Source organism: Scyliorhinus torazame, chromosome 4 (genome assembly GCF_047496885.1).
Source record: "Scyliorhinus torazame isolate Kashiwa2021f chromosome 4, sScyTor2.1, whole genome shotgun sequence".
Taxonomy (NCBI): domain Eukaryota; kingdom Metazoa; phylum Chordata; class Chondrichthyes; order Carcharhiniformes; family Scyliorhinidae; genus Scyliorhinus; species Scyliorhinus torazame.
The window spans coordinates 133285212-133308548 of NC_092710.1; the positions used below are offsets into that span (position 1 = coordinate 133285212).

General features: G+C 41.7%; 1 protein-coding gene and 1 long non-coding RNA gene across 6 annotated transcripts in view; one reads left to right on the top strand and one right to left on the bottom strand.

Moving 5' to 3' along the window:
* The window catches only part of LOC140410487 (uncharacterized), a 29443-nt gene extending 17891 nt beyond the window's left edge, over positions 1 to 11552 (top strand). The window contains exons 2-3 of the long non-coding RNA XR_011940663.1: positions 6948 to 7128; positions 11228 to 11552. This is a non-coding gene — a long non-coding RNA (uncharacterized lncRNA). The remainder of the gene's footprint in view (positions 1 to 6947; positions 7129 to 11227) is intronic.
* Positions 1 to 23337, bottom strand: part of arhgef10 (Rho guanine nucleotide exchange factor (GEF) 10) — a 445239-nt gene that overhangs the window by 276942 nt on the left and 144960 nt on the right. For all 5 annotated transcript variants that reach the window (XM_072498626.1, XM_072498623.1, XM_072498625.1 and 2 more), the window contains exons 6-9: positions 22755 to 22834; positions 20092 to 20151; positions 19492 to 19676; positions 15915 to 16028 (exon numbers count right to left, since the gene is read on the bottom strand). In XM_072498626.1, the coding sequence (XP_072354727.1) occupies positions 15915 to 16028; positions 19492 to 19676; positions 20092 to 20151; positions 22755 to 22834 (439 nt within the window). The remainder of the gene's footprint in view (positions 1 to 15914; positions 16029 to 19491; positions 19677 to 20091; positions 20152 to 22754; positions 22835 to 23337) is intronic.

Sequence of the window (23337 nt, forward strand, 5' to 3'; positions counted from 1 at the left end):
GGCCGACGGGGGTGGGATTCACGCCGCCCCCCGCTGATTCTCTGACACGGCGGGGGTTCGGAGAGTCCCGCCCCTGATTTCATAGAGTGGGAGTTATGAACCTTTAGAGGCTTTAGAGGGGGCATAAATTTTCTTGAAGGGTGGATAAAGCCTGTAGAACTTTATTTGTAGAGCTTCAAGATATTTAAATGGACAACCCTTGAAAAATTCAAAGGAACTGCCTGTCTCTTATGGCGAGAGTTAAAAAGAGATTGTTCTTGCAGTTTCAATATCGGTTTGCTGACATAATCCTAAATGCTGGCATCATTGCATTAGTAATACTTGGCTGCATCCACAATCTATCATTATTAAGGGGGGGGGATCGGACGTTCACAGTTGGATTGACAGTTTAAAGAAGTTACTAAAGCATTAGCTTTGATATGAAGTTAGGAATACAGGTGCCTATTTATTTTATAAAGGATTCAGTACTTGAAGGAATATTAATGCATTGCATAGGCATTCATGAATGGGAGTCCTTATATATAGTGAACACTGTAATATTTAGATTGTTACATTTCAACATGGCTCCTGAATGGTGGCCTAAGCTGGATACTAAGTGAGTTGGCACAGAGGGTACAAGTGCAAGGGTGTTGGGTAGGGTGCTGTTATCGGCATGAGTTGACATAGGGGCTATAAGGGGCCAAGGAGATTGATGGAGGCATCAGTTAGTATCAAGTTGTGTTATTGAAAATATGGAAAGATGTGTCATTTGAAACATGGAAGTCTGGCAATATCTGGTCTGAGAGAAACATGAGAGGATACAGGGAAAAATCCCACAAAGGGCTAACAGCAGCTGCAAAGAGCAGGATTGTAAAATGCAGATATCCTTGGTCAAGCAGGCTTAGCAACAAGACAAACAGGATTTTGAATGAAGCCAAAAACAATGGCTCACACCTTCATTGAAAGTAACTATCTTAATAAGCATCTGGAAAAGCATGGATGAGGTTCAGTTGAATTTGGTGACAATACTAAGTGTGAAATTTTGCTAATACCAGGTAAATTAAAGAAAATTGGAGACTATCAGTCTACAAGAAACATAATTTAAAGCCAAAATCAGAGTCAAAATTAGGAGCCGAGGACACAATTGGAAAATAAAACTATAGAAATTACAGGAACCAAACCAAAAGTAACACCTCTTGAAGTCAAAGCATTTTTGAATATTACAAAGGACACAATGTAATCAGATCTATGAGATGAGGTATATGTCAAAATGAATACTTAGTTGGATTAGACTGTTTGGATCAAAGATACTTTTTACAATCAAAGAAAATCAAGAGTTACTTTACAATAAAGTCATAAAAACTAGATAACCGTTAGAAAAATATATAAACCCGAAGAAAGGGAACAGCCAGCAGAGCCAGCTCTCACAGCTCGGTACATGGGAAAGATAGGACATAGCAACCGAGCTCATCAGCGAATATATCTAAAGAAGACCAGATTTTAAAAAGAAGATTGATTGTCAAGTTGGGCCTGAAGGTCCCTTCAACCAACCAGAAGGATCCAGAAGAAAGATCATTTTACTTTTCTGTAAAGACAGTGATTGCATCTTTTAAAAAGAAAAAAATATATATAATAACAAAATAACTTAAAAGTTTTAACCTGAAACAGTGGTTATTAGCAGACTTTATTTACTTAGCAATGCGGGACCCAGGATCGATGCTACTAAGTGGTAAGTAGATGAAATCTTCGGTGAAGGTATGGGCTATATCGGAGGATAACTTGAAAACATAGTTTGACCTGAATAGCACCCACTGAAACCTGCATCGGAGTCGGGGAGTGAGAATTCCTGTTCACCATTTAGAATATCGACCCTTTTTTTTGGTACAGGGGGAATTCTAAGAATTGGTGAGGTTTTAACTTCAGTTGGCACAGTGGCAATAAGGTGAGGTTAGCATGATTTGGCATGTATGGAAATTGGAGTGTATGGGAGATGGGAAGGATGAGGACTAGAGCACTTTGTGCTTAACAAAGCAACCGGGACGTACCTGAAAAGAAATGAAAAATGCATCTAGAGGGCATATAATAAGAATCGCAGGATTGTTACCAACAGCCGTCATCCAAAATAGGGACACAGGTTGTGATCTGAAATTGTTGAACTCAATGTTGTGTCTGGAAACATTGAAAGTTCATCATCAAAGGATGAAGCACTGTTACTCAAACTTGCACTGCGCTCCACTGAGATGCTCCATCTCCTGCTCCCACCCCTGTCCTACCTTTCAGAGCCACAGTCGGATTCCTTTAGTCCTCACCTATCCCCTCACCAGCCTCCACATTCAAAGAATCAACCTCTATCATTTCCAACATCTCTAGCACCATGCCACCACCAAGCACATTTTCCTTCCCCCAACCCCCCTTTTAGCATTCTGTTGGAGCCATTCAACTCCTCAATCACCCCAACACCTCTCCATCCTATGGCATCTTCCCATGCAAGCGCACAAGATGCAATATCTGCCCCTCTTACTTCTTCGCTTCTTGCCATCTAAGGCCCCAAACACTCCTTATGGTTGAAAACGTGATTTACTTAAAATACTTTCAATTTAGTAAACTGCATTCACAGTTTATGACACATAACTTCAATGACCGCTTTGTGAAACGTCTCTGGCATTTGAGTTTGTCTGTCCCATTCCCACTCTGATGCTGGTTGTCGAGGTCCAATATTTTTCTAATGAGCTCAAGTAAGCTCATCGAACGGTATCTCACTCTTGATTAGACGCTTTACAGCAATCAGATTCAACCCTCAATTCAAAATTTCAGGTGAAAACCGTTGGTCTGATTTTTTTCCCCTCAAATGTTAGTGATGATTCTGTTTTATGGGATGAATTGAGCAGCACTTTCAAAGATCCAGTAAGATACATCAGACCAAATGGCCTCCCTTTGGTGCTGTAAGGTTCTATGGATCCCCTTTCTATTAGATGTCATTTAATTGGTTTAGCACAGGGCTAAATCACTGTCTTTTAAAGCAGACCAAGGCAGGCCAGCAGTACGGTTCAATTCCCGTACCAACCTCCCCGAACAGGCACCAGAATGTGGTGACTAAGGGCTTTTTCCAGTAACTTCATTTGAAGCCAACTTGTGACAATAAGCGATTTTCATTTTTCATTTCATTAATACACAAAACCAAAATTCACAGCAGATAAAAAACTACCTAGAAAAATCCAAATTGCAGTAGAAGGCTGGTCCTTTGTGTTAAAGCTATTAGCATCACCACTTCATGCACAAGGACATATTGTATTAACTAACTGTGTTGCCATGGAATCAGTCATTCAGAATTAACAACTGATGGTTAACAGACAATGGAGAAAAATATCACGTATAACTGGACATCTGATGCTCATAATTCATGATGGGGGTGGAAGTAGGTTGGAGTTCTGAGGTTTGTTTTCATTTTAAAAATTGAACTATTAATAACTAGTGCCTCCACATCGCAAGTCATTTTAGACTTCTGGTTTACATGAGAAATGTTCACATAGTTCACAAACACATGGCAGGCTGGTTCAAAACCAGATCGTTTGCAAGTACAAATTCAGTACTCTGTAATTTTGTCCGTGTACAAACATGCAACAGGAGAAGACAGTTCAGGGTCTGTCTATTTTTAAATAATTAATCTTAATGGCTTTCCCTCTGATAAACAAAGTAATTTTAATTCAAATGCCTCTTACGTTTTACACTTGCAAAGGAAACCAGTGCAAGTACATTTGCAGAAAATCCCAGCACTCACACTTGCTTAACTCTGTTCTCAAAAGGCTGTACATTGATGCAGTGATTTATTTTCCACTATTTTACAGCAATTAAACATTTGGCTTCTGATTTAAAGTATTAGATGACAAGGTATAGCAGCACGCCAAATGCACTCAACAGATGTTCAGAGTCGGCAACAACAAATTTTCATGTACTGTCGAATTCATGCTGCCCACTCCCACCTTTTAAATATTCCACAATAGGGTATTATTAGGCCTGCACAAAAAAAATACAAAGCATATGTGTTTTCTGGCCAACAGATGTCTATCATAAGGTATATAATTAACAGTGCAAGACATTGTTCATTATCTCCTCCTCAACAAACTTGCAACGTGACTCAAATTAATCACAGACTGCAGCATTGAAATATTCCACTGCAGAGTGACACCTACTTGCACCCATGGGGCTCATTTGCACTCAAGTTCAGTGTTAAAGTCATAACTCCAACAGAGAAATGCTGAACCCTTTTTTTAGCTGCTACTGGTAAAGATTTTTGGCAGCCACACGTTGTGTCAGACACAAGTGACAGAGAAACCAATCTAAACTGTGAAAGCTACATAGCAAGAGAGAAAAGACTCATCTGACTACAAAGGAGAATAAAACAATTCTCAAATACCTCATGGAAAACGTAAGGTAAATGTGGAAACACAGGTTAAATCAAATCACAAGATGGACAAGTATTGTAGGGTGTTCTGAGAGTATGAAAAAGGATGGTAATTTGAGTTATTCACACAGGAACTTTACTGTAAGTTTTATCAGCAATGACATTTTTATTAATTGCTAATGTCATTGTTCTGCTGGGATTTTATGTTCACTGAATTTGAATAAAAATTGAATTCCCGTGCTAATTCTTGCTAAACATTTCATTTGTGAGGCACCCAGATGAGCCTCATGGACTTCATCTACGATTTGCGAATGACCAGGGGGTGGAACGACTGCCCTAGGCGCCCAAATAATGCAACGATCCTGCACATTCAGCTCATCCTTGCATTCGATATTTGGTCTCAGTTTCTCATCATCTGTAACAGAAGGCCAATTTGTACAAGGAATCTTCACACCTGGGACAAAACAGGATCACTGTCCGTCCACTATTTAATCTGTTTGGTATGGAAAGTCATTCAAGCAACAAAAAAAAAGTCTCCAGAGGAAATACTGTCTTGGTTGGCGTTTCCGTAAGGGACAACGACTCAGTGTGTCTGCATTGGCATTGTTCTTCCCTGCCCTGTACACAATGCTGTACTGCTCAGCTGACAACGCGAGTGCCCAACATTGTCATCTCGCTGAGGCCATAGGAGAAATGCCCCTGGCGGGTTTCCTTTGGAGGCCCTGGAGCCGGAGGGTCCCAGCCTACTTGACAGCCCTGCCATGCCACCATGTTCCGGACGCGGACTCAGAGAAGCGTAGTTTTCCATCGAGGGGGGATCCGAAGGGGGGGGGGGGGGGGGGGGGGAAATCGGGGGGGATAGGGGGGATTGGTGGCTACTGTCACAACCCCGCAGAGAAGCTCCAGGTTGGCATCCAGCATTCGCTCCTCCCGATCGGTGCCCATAGGGCCCTGGTGGTCACCTTGGGAAAGAAGGGACAGCTGATTTGCGTTCCGGTGTCCCTGCATTATCTGGCTGTACCAGCCCTGGCGGCTCCCCAATATCTGCACCATGGTGCTGATGCCCTCATCAATGGTGATGAACAAGCACAGGGGTGATGGTAAATGGGACATGGTACAGGTTAGGATAGAGGCAACAGAGTTTTGAATAACCTGTAGTTTAGAGGGTAGAATGTGGTAAGCAGCCAGGAACTCATCAGAATATTTAAATAGAGGTAACAAAGGCATGAATTAGGATTTTAGCAGAAGATGAACTGAGGTAGGAGCAAAATTAGGCAATGTAGTGGAGGTGGAAATAGGCATTCTTGGTGATGGCTCAGATGTGTGTGGGTGGCTCAGATGTGTGTGTGGGAAGCTCACATCTGCTTCTAAAATGGCGCCAAGTTTGGAAATAGTCAGGCTTAGTTTCCAGCTGTGGTCACAGAGAGAGACGGAGTCGGTAGCTGAGGAACAGAGATTAGAACGGAGAACGAAGGCAATGACTTCACTCTTCCCAATATGTAATTGGAGGAAATTTCTGCTTCAGATAAATAATATGATAATTTTAAAAACAGTAGAGGGGTGGGGTAAGGTTGTGCTAAGATTGAGCTGGATGTCATCAGGGCACATATGAAAACTAACACTGTATTTTTGGATGATGTTGCCGATGGGTGAAACAAAGAGGAGAAACAGTAGGGGGGTACCGGGATCAATCCTGAGCGGACACCAGAGGTAACATTGCAGGAGAAGGAGGTGAAACAAGTCAGGGTCCCAGATTCGATTCCCGGCTTAGGTCACTGTCTGTGCGGAGTCTACACATTCCCCCTGTGTCTGCGTGGGTTTCCTCCGGGTGCTCCGGTTTCCTCCCACAAGTCCCGAAAGACGTTAGGTAATTTGGACATTCTGAATTCTCCCTCCATGTACCCTAATAGGTGGCGGAATGTGGCTTTTTGGAGTCAGGAGGCGAGTTACCCTCCTCAGAATACCCAGGGTCTGGCCTGCTCTCGCAGCCACAAGATTTATGTGACTCAGTTACGTTTCTGTGTATAATTCTGTGCAGCTTTTGATATTATACACCTTTTAATAAATTTGAATGATTTAAGTTATTTTCTTAAACATCAAATTCGATCTGGAGTTACATAACAGGAGCTTACCTTCACATCATGTGTTATAGAATTGTTGTACTGAGAAACCAGTCACATAACACTGGTGAGTTCACTATCGAGATGAGTGGGCATGTTGTGGAGCAGGAATGGTGGGAAATAGTTGCAGAACTAACAGTAATTAACAGAATCAGTAGAAAGCAGTGATAAACGGAAGGTAATTCAGAAATTTGTATTCTTGAAGTTCCAACTTGAGAAATAAAATCAGATCAGAAATACGCAGTTCACCATTATGATAATGTACGGCTGATTACCAGAATAAAAGTCAGAAACTAGTTTAATGACTTAAGTAACTGTTAGCTTGACTCAGAAATGTTACAATTTCAGAATTAAGGTAGATTCGAATAATTATTTTTTAATTGTCTCCATTTGAGGGAGCTAAAGTTTTTTTTTAAAATTAAGGTTTTGGTTCCGTTCACATTAAGGGGGAGAAAATTGTAGAAGATAAATATTGGCCTGAATTAAGCTATGGTAGTGATGATGAAATCACCAGCAAATACCATTGTTCCTTCACCAAAACTAGCAGCAATTTTGAGGATCCGGACATGTGCAGAATAACGCAGAAATTCAGACACTGCAGTCAACGACTCTTTACTCCACCATCAGGTAAGCTGTAGAGCTTCTTACAGACTTTGCCTCCTTTGGAATCATGAATTGACTCAAAATTCCATTCTAACACCTGTAATTTGCACTGTAAAAAACCTAGAAAACATTGCGCCTTGTTGAAGAAGGGTTTTTACAGCTTACTAACTTTATAATTACTCCTCAACATCCTTACTGACTCAAAGCCGATTTTGCATTTGTGGAATGTCACATTTCTCCACAATGATTACAAGTCTCTCGCTTTCTAAGTTTACTTTCAAAAATAAGTGTTTGTCTTTATTTTAGCTTCTGCAATAATTTTGTGATCTGAAATTTTAAGTTCATAGCGAAGGATTTAAATAGCTTTTAACTGCTTGGTTCGCTATGTGTGAATAATTTGATCGGATGCCTACCTGTTAGTTGCCAACACTGCTGCTGTACGCCAAGACAATCTCTTGACTTGGTGCCAGATTTAAACTGCCATCGGAAAAAAGAGAAGTCAATGCTTCAGAGATGGCTACTTTGGTGTCAGCAACTTTCTTCCAAGTGAGAACGCTTGCTTACTGCAAAAATCCAGCCCATTATTCCATTTAAATGCCCCCTCATTTGTCAGTACTGATAACTTAATGGAAACAATTAAACATTCAACTTATAAAGAACACATGTCAAAATGGCAGAAATAGATCCTGATGCTTAACTTGTTGACATGATTTATTGCAGGAACTCGAGTGACATTTACTTCCAACACTCTGGGTTAACTATGTGTTGGTGTTTTCTGCTATCCACATCTTGGATGATTGGGCAATAGGGAAAAGATACAGTGAAGACAGATAATTTAGCAACCTTTGAACCATACAACAGCATTCATAAGAGAACTACCAACGAGGATGCACTGAGAAAATTAAAGTATTGAGCCATTCAGCTCATCATGGCTGTTTTACCATTCAATAAGACCATGAGTGATCAATATCCTATCTCCACTTCCATGCTCATGGACAAAGACGAGAGTGGTCCTAAAGAAAGAGTGCTAAATTGGGGAAAGGCCAAGTATAACAAAATTCGGCAGGAGCTAGGGAATGTGGATTGGGGGCAGCTCTTTAAGGGTAAATCCACATTTGAAATGTGGGAGTCTTTTAAGGAAAGGTTGATTAGAGTGCAGGACAGACATGTCCCTGTGAAAATGAGGGATAGAAATGGCAAGATTAGGGAACCATGGATGACGGGTGGAATTGTGGGATTAGCTAAGATGAAAAAGGAAGCAGACATAAGGGGCGTCATTCTCCGCCGGCGGGAGTCTCCGTTTTGCCGGCGCCCGGGGGTTTCCCGACGGCGTGGGGCTGCCCCACAATGGGAAACCCCATTGACCGGCCGGTGTTACGGAGACTCCCGCCAGCCGGTCGGGGCAGAAATGTGGCGGGGCGGGTAGGAGAATTTCGCCCAAGATCGAGGTGACTTAAATCTGATGAAGCTTTGGAGGAATATCGGGAAAGTAGGACAAATCTCAAACGCGCAATAAAGAGGGCTAAAACGGGTCATGAAATATCTTTGGCTAACAGGGTTAAGGAAAATCTCAAAGCCTTTTATTCGTATATAAGGAGCAAGAGGGTAACTAGAGAAAGGATTGGGCCACTCAAAGACAAAAGAGGGAATTTATGCGTGGAGTCAGAGGAAATGGGTGAGATTCTTAATGAGTACTTTGCATCGGTATTCACCAAGGAGAGAGACATGACGGATGTTGAGGCTAAGGATGGATGTTTAAATACTCTAGATCAAGTCGGCATAAGGAAGGGGGAAGTTTTGGGTATTCTAAAAGGCATTAAGGTGGACAAGTCCCCAGGTCCGCATGGGATCTGTCCCAGGTTACTGAGAGAAGCGAGGGAAGAAATAGCTGGGGCCTTAACAGATATCTTTGCAGCATCCTTGAGCACGGGTGAGGTCCCGGAGGACTGGAGAATTGCTAATGTTGTCCCTTTGTTTAAGAAGGGTAGCAGGGATAATCCAGGGAATTATAGACCTGTGAGCTTGACGTCAGTGGTAGGCAAACTGTTGGAGAAGATACTGAGGGATAGGATCTATTCACATTTGGAAGAAGATAGACTTATCAGTGATAGGCAGCATGGTTTTATGCAGGGAAGGTCATGTCTTACAAACCTAATAGAATTCTTTGAGGAAGTGATAATGTGAATTGATGAGGGAAGATGTCATATACTTGGACTTCAGTAAGGCGTTTGATAAAGTTTCCCATGGAAGGTTGATGGAAAAAGTGAAGTCGTATGGGATTCAGGGTGTGCTAGCTAGATGGATAAAGAACTGGCTGGGCAACAGGAGACAGAGAGTAGTGGTGGAAGGGAGTGTCTCAAAATGGAGAAAGGTGACTAGTGGTGTTCCACAGGGATCCGTGCTCGGGCCACTGTTGTTTGTGATATACATAAATGATCTGGACGAAGGTATAGGTGGCTTGATTAGCAAGTTTGCGGATGATACTAAGATTGGTGGAGTTGCAGATAGCGAGGAGGACTGTCAGAGAATACAGCAAACTATAAATAGATTGGAAAGTTGGGCAGAAAAATGACAGATGGAGTTCAATCCAGGCAAATGTGAGGTGATGCATTTTGGAAGATCTAATTCAAGAACGGACTATGCGGTCAATGGAAGAGTCCAGGGGAAAATAGATGTACAGAGAGATCTGGGAGTTCAGGTCCATTGTACCCTGAAGGTGGCAACGCAGGTCGATAGAGTGGTCAAGAAGGCATACAGCATGCTTGCCTTCATTGGACGGGGTATTGAGTACAAGAGTCGGCAGGTCATGTTACAGTTGTATAGGACTTTAGTTCGGCCACATTTAGAATACTGCGTGCAGTTCTGGTTGCCACATTACCAGAAGGATGTGGATGCTTTAGAGAGGGTGCAGAGGACGTTCACCAGGATGTTGCCTGGTTGCTAGCTATGAAGAAAGGTTGAGTAGATTAGGATTGTTTTCGTTGGAAAGACGGAGGTTGAGGGGTGACCTGATTGAGGACTACAAAATTATGAGAGGAATGGACAGGGTGGATAGCAACAAGCTTTTTCCAAGAGTGGGGGTGTCAATTACAAGGGGTCACGATTTCAAGGTGAGAGGGGGAAAATTTAAGGGAGATGTGCGTGGAAAGTTTTTTACGCAGAGGGTGGTGGGTGCCTGGAACGCTTTGACAGCGGAGGTGGTAGAGGCGGGCACAATAGCATCATTTGAGATGCATCTAGACAGATATATGAACGGGCGGGGAACAGAGGGAAGTAGATCCTTGGAAAATAGGTGACAGGTTTAGATAAAGGATCTGGATCGGCGCAGGCTGGGAGAGCCGAAGGGCCTGTTCCAGTGCTGTAATTTTCTTTGTTCTTTGTTCTATTCCTTGGCTGATAATCCAAAGAGACCCCAGGAATCTGCAATAGTGAATGCTATGCCCATTACTGTGGTGACGAGAAACTCAGTTGGCTCAGAGTTCCCCTCCTGTGCATATTTTGGGGATAATCTTCCACCACTGTCCCCCACCAACACACCTTTCTCCTCTCATGTCTTGTTGGGATAATTCAGAAGAACTGGGAAAAGAAAATCTGATCTCTTCTGACTGCCTGTGAGATGTGTGTTCAATACTCTGTTTGAAATTAGGTGATATCAGTTAGGTTTAGCATTTGGAGCATTTTTCCTTAGTGTGTCTGAGGTTGGAACATGGAAAACAACAGGTGGGATAACTGCCTCTGATTGCTATGAGAGGAGCCCATTTGAGATATGTGAGAGAGAGAGAGAGAGAGAGAGAGCAAGCGAGAGAGAGAACATACAAAAAATGCATGGAAGAGCAAAAGGTACGTGAGAGCAAGTTCAAGCATGAGAAAGACAGGAAATGGCCACAAGAGAACGGGAGGGGCAAATACAAACTGTGCGCGCAGATGTCCAGTGAGGATATAGTTAGAGCCCTTTATGTTTCCAATGATTAAAAAGCTGCCAACCGCATACCAAATTCATATTTGAACTAGCCACCAGACAAAAGCCCGTGCTCAAAGAACCAGACAGCAGCACTCATAAGAGAACTACCAGCGGGAATGTAATGAGAAAATAAAATAACAAATTACTGTGTTTGTTTTCCAGGTTGCACAAGGGACTGCCAGGACATATATCAATACCTAACAATAGGTGGACGGCAATTATGATTGGATGAATGCTGAGATTTGTCCCAAATAGTTCCCTTGGATATGTTGTGAACAGTATTGCTTTAAGCAGATGGTGGAGGAAGTAAGAGGTGTTTATCATCCACAGGGCAGAGAGGGGACAGAGCTACAGTGCAAAACAAGTTGGAATGCAATCCGAACTGCTTTCCATATCTTTTGGTTTCAGGCCAAAAGTAAAGACTGATTTTGTTCAGTGAAATGGGGCAAATAATTTTAAGGAAGCGGAACACCTGGGAGCATCAATCAAAAACAGGAATGATCGATGTAAAATAAAAAACTAAAGATATTTTTTAAAAGTAAATATTTCAGGAAATTTCCCAGCTTCAAGCGAAAGTACCTGGAAAGACACAATTTTTGCTCCAAGGGGTTTGCCTCGACTGAGGCCATTCACCTAGTGTACACACATTGAACTCTACAGTAACAGTTATGGAAAATCTTTTTAAAAATTCATAATTTTCTTTCAACATCTGCTGTTGCTATGACACTTTTGTCAATTAACCAGACCTTTGAAACAACAATAGCAGAAACTACAGCACTTGACACTTCTTTATCTTGTTTAAATAAGCAGTGAGCAATTGACAAAATAGATCCAAGAGAAAAAACTGTCAATTTCCAGAGTGCCAAGACATCCATTAGTTTATTGAAACAGGTGCTCAGAATGGGAAACCTGCTTAATTGACAACTTTTTCTCAGACCTTTAAAGATTCAAGATTAAATTTGAGAGATTTTGGACAGAGAGCTACTGACAGCTTTCTCCCTTCGATCTCAATCATTGCAAAGAATATGTTTCTATCTATTCTGCTCCAACCCTTTACTATTTTAAGCATGTATTCACAAATCGATGCTGACAAATTTTAAGAGCTTTTTGAAGAAGTCACCAGTTGAAAAGTTAAAAGAAATACCCAAGACTCTGCAATTATGGATTTTCAGAAGATAGGCAATGTGTGGCACAGGAAACCTTCTCCAAAAATTGATCAGTATTTAGCGAGACAAAATGTTACAGCATGGGAAGAATGTTAACTGACGGAAAGGAGAAAAAGGCGTAGAGTTAATGGTGTAAATCAGATTGGTGATGAATTGTCCATCAGGGTCTACCCCTCGATCTGATAAAAACTGGATAGTAGGCACATAACATCCATGTGATCGGTGTGAAAGTTCATTTTTATCTTTTGAGAAGCTTCAAGCAAGATTTGACCAAAAGTATGAATATTTCACAAAAAAATACAACTAATCCAAGGCCACAGTGTATTCAGCAATGCGTTTACAAGCGCAGTAATCTTCATCAGCAACACACAGGTTAATAGAAATGTTTCTTGAGCTTTATAGTCACATTTTTACAGTCAGCTTAATTTTTTAAAATCTAGAACTAGTTTTCAAGTTTTATAAACTTAACTGCTCTTGTTCAAGCATCAACATTTGTTCTAAATCAGCCTTATTCTCCCAACATCCAGATTTGTGATTTGGAGCTAGTTGATGATAATTTAAGAGTCCAATTTGGTAACAAAGGTCTGAATTTTCAGGATGGCGAGCACTTGGTGCCCGTAACCCAGAGAGTTGGCGGGGAACAGACCCCCTTTCATTTCATGTTCAAACAAGTATTGACTGGTAACAGGCGACTTGCATCCGCACTTGGAAATAAGTTCCAACTTGGAGAGCTGTCAGCTAATCAGATTAGCCAGCAGCTCTCCAGTCCATCCACACACAGCGCTGCAGTGTGTGGATGGACTCTGCAGTAGTACTGCAGAGCTGTGCCTGAAACTAAGCCCCGGAACCACAGTGCTAATAAGGATCAGGGGTTTGGGGGGGGGGGGGGGGGGGGGGGGGGGGGGGGGGGGGGGGGAGTGTGAGCAGATGCCCTGGAACTTGAGCCATTTAAATATTCAGATCAGCGAGGGTGAGATCCAGATCGCACTGGGTGGAAAACGTTGGGTGACTCATGATTGGCCCAGCGCCTGGCGGCGGAGGGGGTGCCTGATGCCGGTGAGGGTGCCTGATGCCGGTGTGAAGCACTGTGGGGGCCTGTAGCATTATCCTGATTTTGGTGATCTCCAAGAAGCCAGACTTGCTGACGTATTTAGGCCCAGCACCTCTCAATGCCGGTGCAAATCCCCTTCAAACCTCCTCCAAAAATATGGATAAGTGCGAGAATATTGCAATGGGAATCGTGCTGGAACAGTTGCCGCGATTTGCACCGATATTTGCATCCAAAATAACACTTCGCATTTTGGGGGAAAATTCCACCCATTGTCTCTCCTCATTATTACAACCAAAATAAATTGCTTCCCACTTTCCTGCATTAAATTTCACCTGCCGCTCGCCCACCCATAATGCCATCCTGTCCTTGGACTCTTGATGTCTATCACTACCCTTCTCACAATTCACAATGCTTCCAAGTTTTGTATCACCTGCAGAGTTTCAAATTGCAATAAGTTAAATTAACAGTCAGTTAAAATTCACAGCAGAAAGTAAAATTTTGTGCCTAATACCGCAAGTACTCCTTTTAACAAAATGTGAATAGTTAATATCAATCAAGCTCTCTGGCCCAGAAAGGGAAGTATTTAAATTGTTGAGTCTCATTCCTGCATCTAGTAAATTCTTCAAGGGGCTGGATTCTCCCACCCCCCAGCAATGTGTTTCTCAGAGGAGCACCATTCACTGGCAGCAGGATTTTCGGTTCAAGCCTTTTGTCAATGGGATTTCCCATTATAGACACCCCATGCCGCCGGGAAACCCACGGGCATGAGGTGCGCTGCTAGCCGGAACAGAGAATTCCGACGGCGGAGAATTCCACCAAGATTTTAACTTTAACTTTTTTTCTTATTTTTTTTTTTTACTGTCTCCTGTTTCTTTGGCGGTCTATCTTCCTCTGTACTGGACTACTTCACCCTCCTTCTCCATTGTTCCTCTCTATCTTTCTCAATTTTTAAATCTTATTGGTTTGGGAGAGTTGCTTCCATTGGTCACTAGGATTCCACAGGTGCCATTGCCCTCGGCTGGCAACGTACAGTGCAAAAAAAACTTTGAGTGGAAAGGTATAGGGAAAGTCTAACTAATAATAGTGCATGCTGAAAGATGTCCCACTTTAGCAAGAAACCTTTGAGCTATTATGGTTCATACAAACATTCGGGGCAAGAGGTAATGCCAGAAATACCACTTATGGGAAATTTAAAACATTTTGCACACAACGCAAAGGACTGGACAGGTTTATTAGGGATCTAATAACCACTCAGAAGGGCTGGGAAATGATGAGCACATGATGTACGCTGATATTATGAGCCTTGAAACTGTGAAACTTTAGACTCATCATAAGAGCTTCTCTCAATGGGAACGCAGATTGGAGAAGTGGGTACAGAGATCAATGCACCAAATTTGTTGAAAACAATTTCCCAGCTACTAAAATAAAGTATGCACAATTAGCAGAACTCAAATCAAATACATTAACCTTCAGGTCCAATTTTCACCTTCACTGTGTGAATCCCTAAAATCTCAATTTTTAGTGCAATGATGTGTATGATGGAGACATTTGGTGAAATATATTTCCATTCTGCTGAACATTTGCACAGTATTCAATTTTTCCAATCATGAAACTAAATGTATTTGTTTTTGCCATATTTGATTTACCCCAACTTTTATCCATATATACATTTTAGAATACTGTACATTGTAGAATATTGTACATCATTAATGTAAACTAGTCTGTCATATGAATTTCTATAGCTAATTCCAGAACAATTCCCTGTAAGGAATTAATCCCACATATTAAATCCATTATAATATTTCTCAATGCTCAATACAGTAGGTCACTTGATCCATTGTCGTCCTTAGCCGAAAATACTAATTGTCTCTCTTCCTTTTTTATTGCTTTCCCCTCAACACAGCAGCTTTCTTGTCTTTCAGTATTCAGCACTGAGGAAGGGTTACCCTCAAATGTTAACATCCCTTTTCTCTTCATAGATACTGAGGGATTTGATACAGAATTCCAAAATGTTCTATTTTCATTTCACATTTTCAGTATTGTCAATTCTTTTTGTCCTGGCTTGTTATTGTTTTCAAGGCTACAAATGGCTTCCCTCAGTTATTACACATTGTCTGTATATCTACAAGTACCAATGGTTAGTATCAATCCGTCAAAGTAATCTGTTGTTTTCCCTTCCATTGTTATTCTTGAGAATTGTGCTGGCGAGTGCAAGATGAAAAACATCACAAGACAATGTATTCTTTTCCAGCAGTATTCAAGAAACACTAATAATCATCCAGTTTTTACCTGCACAAAGAAAAGGAATTTGTGGAATCTACCAAATAATATCAAAGGAGTGGGATTCCCTCCATCCAGAAGCGTTCTTAATTAGAAATTACATTGTGACTTTCGAGCAACAGCTCAAACTACCCCCATCAGATGCAAAGCACTGAAAAAACTCGATACCGGTTCTTTCATGAACTATCAACTAGCAATTTTGCAAAAAACTTAATTTGGTTTTGAGATACACTTGCAATTTTATCCAAGGAACGGTCAATCTGGCTGAGATTTTCCAACGGTAACAAGGTTATAAACTTGTGTTCAACGCTTATGTTCAATTCCAACACTATTTCCCTATAGAAGAAGGTACCTTCCGCTCTTGTTTCTGTTTCAGTTGCTGAAGTTCCACACTTCCAACAGCATTTGCCAGTTCTTTCATCTTCTTCTCATAATGCTCTTTTAAACGGCTTAGGTCCTGCGAAAGCTAAAATCAAAGAAGCTGATTCAGTCAAGCTGACATAGGTTGGTAACATCTGGATAAATATATCTTGTTATTTAAAAGCAAAATACTGAAATTCACAAAAATGATGTGCATTACTTATATATCAGACATGGTTCACTTGATAGCACCCTCAGCTCTGTGCCAGGAAGCTGTGGGTTCAAATGGAGTCCAGAGCTTTGAGGGCGCAATCTAGGCTGTCGCTCCAATGCATTACTGAGGGAACAGCACTGTCTAAGTTCTCATCTTTCAGGTGAGACATGGCACTGAAGGTCTTGTCTATGCTTTCACATGGGCCTAAAAATCTAATTTCCCGACTTTAAAGAAGAGCAGACTACTTCTTCACAGTGCCTCAGCCAATCCCACTAAAACAGATTAACTGGCCATTAACCCAGTCTGTTTGTGGGAGTTTGCTGTGTGAAAACTGGCTGTTATGTTTCCTACATTATAACAGTGACCACACTTCAAAAGTACACCAGTGGGTCCTAAGATTGTGAAATGCAATATACAAATGCAGCTTCCTTCTTTCTATTACTTATTAAGTCAATTTATAATCATTGTTAACTTAAGAAAAAAAGATTCCAGTAACATCACAGAGTGTAGTTTTATGGAGCAATCTGTACAATTCTACATCTAATGGTCCAAATATATTATAATGTGTAGAAAATAGCTTATTGAGAAAATTACCATTTGGAGGATTTGGCCGGGACCAAATTGAAGTGATTTTTCGCACAGAGGAAATAGGTTTACATCTTCTCACTCAGTTAACTGAAAATCCGACACATCAACTCTAACAGCTGAAAAACAGCTGCTCAGTGTGACTCAATAACAGGTCAATGATCAATAATTAATGGCTTAAAACAAGTTTTGTCTGGCTCCTAAAGGAAAGGTTTACTGGCAACAACTTACACTTCAGTGCTGGGTAAGTACTTCAGAGATGCAGAATTATTGTCATTCTCTAGGTTTGTGTTCAGCAACAACAAGTGCTGATCGACAAAATAAAGTTGGTATGATGACCTGTGCTCAACAGCTGGCTAACATTGGAAGTAATGATGCAGAGCAGAAGGGCATCTACGGAGCCAAGTAAGGTATTTTAAGATAGTTGAGTACATCCAAAGAAAGATGTAATAACTTAAATCAGAAATGCTTCAAAATCTGTGTTACTGTTAACAGTCACAGGCTGAAGGAGCAGCAGCTGAACATTTGTGCTGCAGTTTACAGAAGGGATGTTGCAAACATCCAGCAGGGGGCAGATTTTGTTTTAAAAATGCTCAATTTTGTTTTATTTGTTCATGGTGTCTAAACATCGCTGGCAAGGCCAATATTTGCTGCCATTCCAAGCTGTCCTTGAGAAAATAAGTAGAAATCGCAATATAATGGATTTTGATTCACTGCACCAACTATTTTCACACATTTTCAGGATCTGTTATTACTATATTCCTCCTTCTCAGCTACATACCTCCAAAGAGGAATTGGCACGGCAACCTGCTTTTTACATAAAACAAAACTGTGTCACCCAGTTGCTAAGAGGTATATAAAGATGCTCAATAACAATCCTGCCTGCCAAGCTCTCTTACTTCTTGAACAAGAAATAATGCCCTCCACAATGGTGAGTTATGATGGTGGCCGGAGATGGTGGGCATTTAATCATGTGAGAGGGTGGTGGGTGGGGCCACCCCTACCATTTCCCAGATTAAGTCCTTAGAGGGAAGGCCCGTGGGCAGCCTTCCCACCCTGTCTCCAATTGAGGACTTTAAGTGGACAATTAATAACCACTTAAGGGCCTAATCCCATTGCGCTGATATTTACCCAGTGGCAGCTGGGGGACACCTCATGTGGCAAACCCTAAAAGCAAATCTTGTCAAGTTGGCGTACTGGTTCCAGGGTGGGCACTTTCATTTAAAAGTATTCAGCGTCTGATCAAGAGAGCTGGCATCGCGAAAGGGGGGCCGATTGAAAGCAAACTCCGGCCTTTGCTACTGCCTCTGCCCCATTCCCTCACGATCCACCTCCCATTTTAAAAAATATATTTAGATTACCCAATTATTTTTTTCCCAATTAAAGTGCAATTTAGCGTGGCCAATCCACCTAACCTGTACATCTTTGGGTTGTGGGGGTGAAACCCACACAGACAAGGGGAGAATGTGCAAAACTCCACAGACAGTGACCCAGGGCCAGGATTGAGCTTGGGTCCTCAGGGCCGTAAGGTAGCAGTGCTAACCACTGCACCACCATGCTGCCCTCCACCTCCCATCATAGATTACTTTGCCCGGATCCAGATTTGTGTAGTGTCGGCAGGAGCCACAGCTTCCTCGATGGTGTAATAAAGCAGAGTAATGAAGAGGTACTGTCCTTTGGTTGGCGGGCAGCTCTCCGGGTCACCTGGGGTGCTTGATCCCAGGAAAGGCCCGCCGTTGCCCTGTTCAGTGCCTGATTGACACTTAATTTGTTGGGCCTTCCTGCAGAGAGATGACGGAGGGGCTCTTGCTGGCTCTCCAGCCAGCAGGCAAGACATCGGACACCTCCATTAAATACCACCCCCTGGGGAGTGACATTGCATTTTGTTCAGTTACACCATTGACATTTAGAATTCAACGATCAGCAACTTTCCATTGCTGTTATGTGCATTCTTAAGGCCTGTCTTGAGGACTACTTTACATTGGCTGGATGGGAAAAGAATCATTTAATGTTAGAGCCATCACTTTGTAATCATAGAATCCCTACAGTGCAGAAGGAGACTATTTGGCCCATCGAGTCTGCACCAATCCTCTGAAAGAGCACCCCAACCCAGGCACAATCCCCCACCCTATCCTTGTGACTCCAACTAGGGGCAATTTAGCATATCCAATCCACCTAACATGTACATCCTTGGACCATGGGGGGGGGGGAAATCGGAGCACCAGGAGGAAACCCATGCAGACATGGGAAAGTGTGTAAACTCCACACAGACAGTCATCCAAGGTCGGAATCAAACCCGGGTCCCTGGCGCTGTGAGGCAGCAGTGTTAACCACTGTGCCAAAAATAAGAGGATATCATTATATGATTTTTTTTCTTTTCAAGATATGCCGTCATATGAAATTAATGATTTATCAAATTCATAATCTCCTCAATTCCAGCAAGTCCACCGATTATCTGCAGATTTCCCAGCCATTTGCATGGATTCCGGGAGTCTCACAACTCCAATGGTTCCCAAGCTGGTTTCAGCTCACTGTCCCTTAATGTGTGAAGCTCTGCGATGCACAAGCATTTCCCAGTCAGTCATTGCGAAGCTAAAACAGAAGGATGTTCAATCTGAGGAAAATAATTATTCATCTTTCTCTAAGGATGGTATTTTCTTCCATGCCAAATGGAAACATTCTTTACCAAGTTCTTCCCCCTAGTGCTTCTTAACCCTTTGCAGATTCAACCCTTAAAATGATGATCATAGTGTGCACATGTAGTACATACGTGTATCTTGTTCTTGTGAGATTTGCCTTGGAGGAAGGAGTTGGGAATTCCATTTTCATTTTTAGGTTCTCCGTCACTTTGCTCATCATAGCTCTCAAACTCACTGGAGCTCCAACCATAATCCAAAGAACTTGTCGCAGCCTCATCTCCATGTTCCACATCATCGTAAATGAGTTCTTCTGGATCTGGCAACAAGGTACCAGTTACAGACGTTTACTCAAGTGTCATTTCAAACCCTTCTTCTAATCATGCGATTCAAACAAAATTAATACCGACAACAGTGGAAGGCTCAAAAATCTGACACTGGTAGATTGACGTATTCTTTCTGAATTACGATATTTCCATATTTACAGTGAATGCACATATCTGTACTGTAGACAACATTACGCATATATGTAATAAAGAAATTACATTGATCGTTGAAGTTTAATTTCAAAATATATATTACCTATCATTATGTAAATTGCAGTAGACCTTTTACATTACCTTAGCAGACAGTGCCACTGCGAGAAGAATACTCTTCAGTATCTTCCTTTACCCATGGATTGAGACAAAATGTTCAATGCAGAGAAAAATAAATCCATATTAACCAGAACTTACCCGTTACTGATGCATCAGAATTTTCTCTTGGCACGTCATCATAAATCACTTCATCCTGACCTGTGAGGCATGACAGAAGTTTTTCAGATAATTTGTACATCATTTTAAAGAGAGGGAAAGAAAACTGAGATTGAGAAAAATTAGAATAGTCAAAATCTGAAGAAATGAGATTTTGCACTTGTAAAAGTTACTTTTCAGTGCCAGGGACATTGTTTGGCAACAATTCAAATTTACCAGGCATTTACAAATTTACTTACACTGGAATGGACTTGTCCTAAAATTGTTCTGCCGTTTTTAGTGGGCACCTCGGAGGTAAATGGTGCTACTTCATGCTGTTCAATGCAATTTGATTCTAACTCGGTGAGATACTGTTATAGTGAGGCTTCTGGAGAAGCAGGGAAACTCAGATAGCAACTTCTTCATTTCTACCAGTAACTGTGTAGGTTTCTGGAAATTGGTCTAATTTGCACTTCAATGACAGCAAGCACCAATAGCCTCACCATTATTCTTATTGCCTAAAACCGATCCTAGTACTTAATGTTCTGTGAAAAGTATAGCCAATGATGTTTATGTGAGTGAAGTTCTGGATAATAATTTTTACTGCAACATGCTTAAACAAGTGATAAGCTGAACAAGGGATGACAATGCGAATGCCAATTTTAATACAGCAAAATTTCAAAATGTGGACACTTGGGGGAAGGTGGACTAGGCTACAGTAAATTAATAATAATCGCTTATTGTCATAAGCAGGCTTCAATGAAGTTGCTGTGAAAAGCCCCTAGTCACCACATTCCGGCGCCTGTTTGGGGAGGCCGGTACAGGAATTGAACCCGTACTGCTGTCTTGTTCTGCATTACAAGCCAGCTATTTAGCCCACTATGCTAAACCAACCCCTGCCACTAGTAATAATTATTACAATACAGAAGATAATCAGAATACAGTATTTTAAAATATTACTAAAGAAATAGCAATTATATTTGTACCCCAAAAAGTGGATATTATCTGACATGCATGCCCAGTCTGAAAGAACAGTTGAAGGTTGAGCATCCCTCATTCGAAATGCTTGGGGCCAAAAGTGTCTCGGATTTTGGAATTTTGGAACAGCTGTAAAATTATATAATGCGGTAGCTCATCCAGCAGGTCTTTCACATTTCAAAAACCCTCAAGACAGTTTTTGAAACTTTTGTTTAGCTTCAAGAGTTATCTCGGCTAGAAACACACATACACACAAACATTGAAAGACCTGACTTGCATGCGGTGTGTGCGCTTTTTTTTGCTTCTTATCCTGTTTGAAGTTGAGCGGCTCTGGGTTTCATTGGATTGATATTTCTACTGCAGGCAGAAGGCAGCTGTGTGATCCCCTCTGTCAGGACAGGCGCTTTGCAAAGCCAATTGAAAGAGAGATAGAGAGAACTCGGGCCCCGAGTCCACAGCCATGTGCACCGCTGTCATGGTGTACTGCCTTCCATACGTCGGCAGCTTCCAAGCAGCTGCCCCCTCATGTGCCAGAGCCTTTGGGCAGCACATCTCCAGAATCCCCTCTCACCAGGTGGACCAAGTCTTTGCCTCACTTCTTGGTGGCCTTCCTGGACAGGGAGAAAGGCATGGACATGTTGGATTTCAGGTTCACCTGTAACGGGTTCAGGCAGATGGACCTCCGATATCCCAAGACACTGAGAGTGGCTAAAGCAATCTACAAGCACTATGGGGAGAATAGCGCCGTGTCCAGGCAGCTGAAATCCGCCACAAAATCTTACATCAAAGACAGCATCAAGAAACAGCAAATTGATTCAGCAATGTTTAACCAAGCCAAAAAATGTGTGGATTTCAGAGCTTTTCGAATTTCGGATAAGGGGTGCTCAACCATAAGAGGTGCTCAATCTGTAGTAACCTTCGATAGAACATAAGAACGAGATTGTTCTTTCGAAGAGCCAGCATGGGTATGATGGGCCAAATGGCCACCTTCTATGCTGTAATGTTTCTAATAAGAAAGTACATCAAATTAAAACTAAGTGATTGAAGGGGTAAGTATTAATGATAATACATCTTACAAAGGCCAATGTTTTGGAAAAGGGCGGCAAATATAAAAATCAATTTTAAACCAATTACTGATGGCATAAAGAAGACCAAGATCTCATTGGTGATAAACAGTGTGTAAGTCAGTGTCCTCATTCTTGCTCGGTTGCCAAATGGTAACTATCAACATCGCTGTCTTCATGCAAATTTGGAGCGAGTGGAAATAGTTATGCAACCCCAGCCCCCAAACAACAAAAGAGATTCCGCATTGTTTTAACTACAATACACAACTAGTCTACTTTTCTTTATTGAACGTTCTCCACATCTTCTTTTAGAACCTCACTAATTTGCACATTAGCTTCACTCAATTAGAATTCGTGCCCAGGGTCTCTACTGTTGCAGCTCAGCATACTCAGCTATCATAAGCTTCTCTCGGCTGCACCATCGTTCATGGTGACACATGGCCAAATACTTTGTCCTACTCCTGCCAAAGCCAACCATGTGTTGAAGAGAGTATGTTCAATATTTTATCTGCAATTCACAGTCCAAAGTGGGCGATGGATGCACTTTCATACAAGAGATATAATGGAAATTGAAGATCTATGATGTTCTAATCAGCAAATCATTCTTTATTTCTTAGTACATACCCTCTAGCCATGCCGTATTTGCTGGATCTGAAGCCCATTTGGTAAAGGCATCTTCTGTGTCTAAAGCAAGGTAATCGTCACTGTAATAAAATGGAACAAAACAATTTGTAACACACAGTGCATTGTTAATGAATACATTCGTACAAACTCAAACAAGACAGGTAGCTACTGCAACCACAAATCTTCATTTTTCTTGAGATTGGAGAGCATCCAAATGTTACTGGCTCTTTGAATAAAATACCAGACTTTGACCTTTACAAAATAATGCAGTTTATATTGTAAGGACAACGTGCAAAACTAGTTAACATTGAATCAGTAAAGCACAATTGTCCACAGTGACATGGTGACACAGTCATTAGCACTGCTGCCTCACAGCACCAGCGACCCGGGTTCAATTCCGGTCTTGGGTGACTGTTGGAGTTTGCACTTTCTCCCCTTGTCTGGATGGATTTCCTCCAGGTGCTCCGGTTTCCTAACACAGTCCAAAAATGTGCAGGTTAGGTGGTTTGGCCATACTAAATTGCCTCTTGGTGTCTAGGGATGTGCAGGCTAGGTTACAGGGATAAGGGTGGTCAGTGTCTGA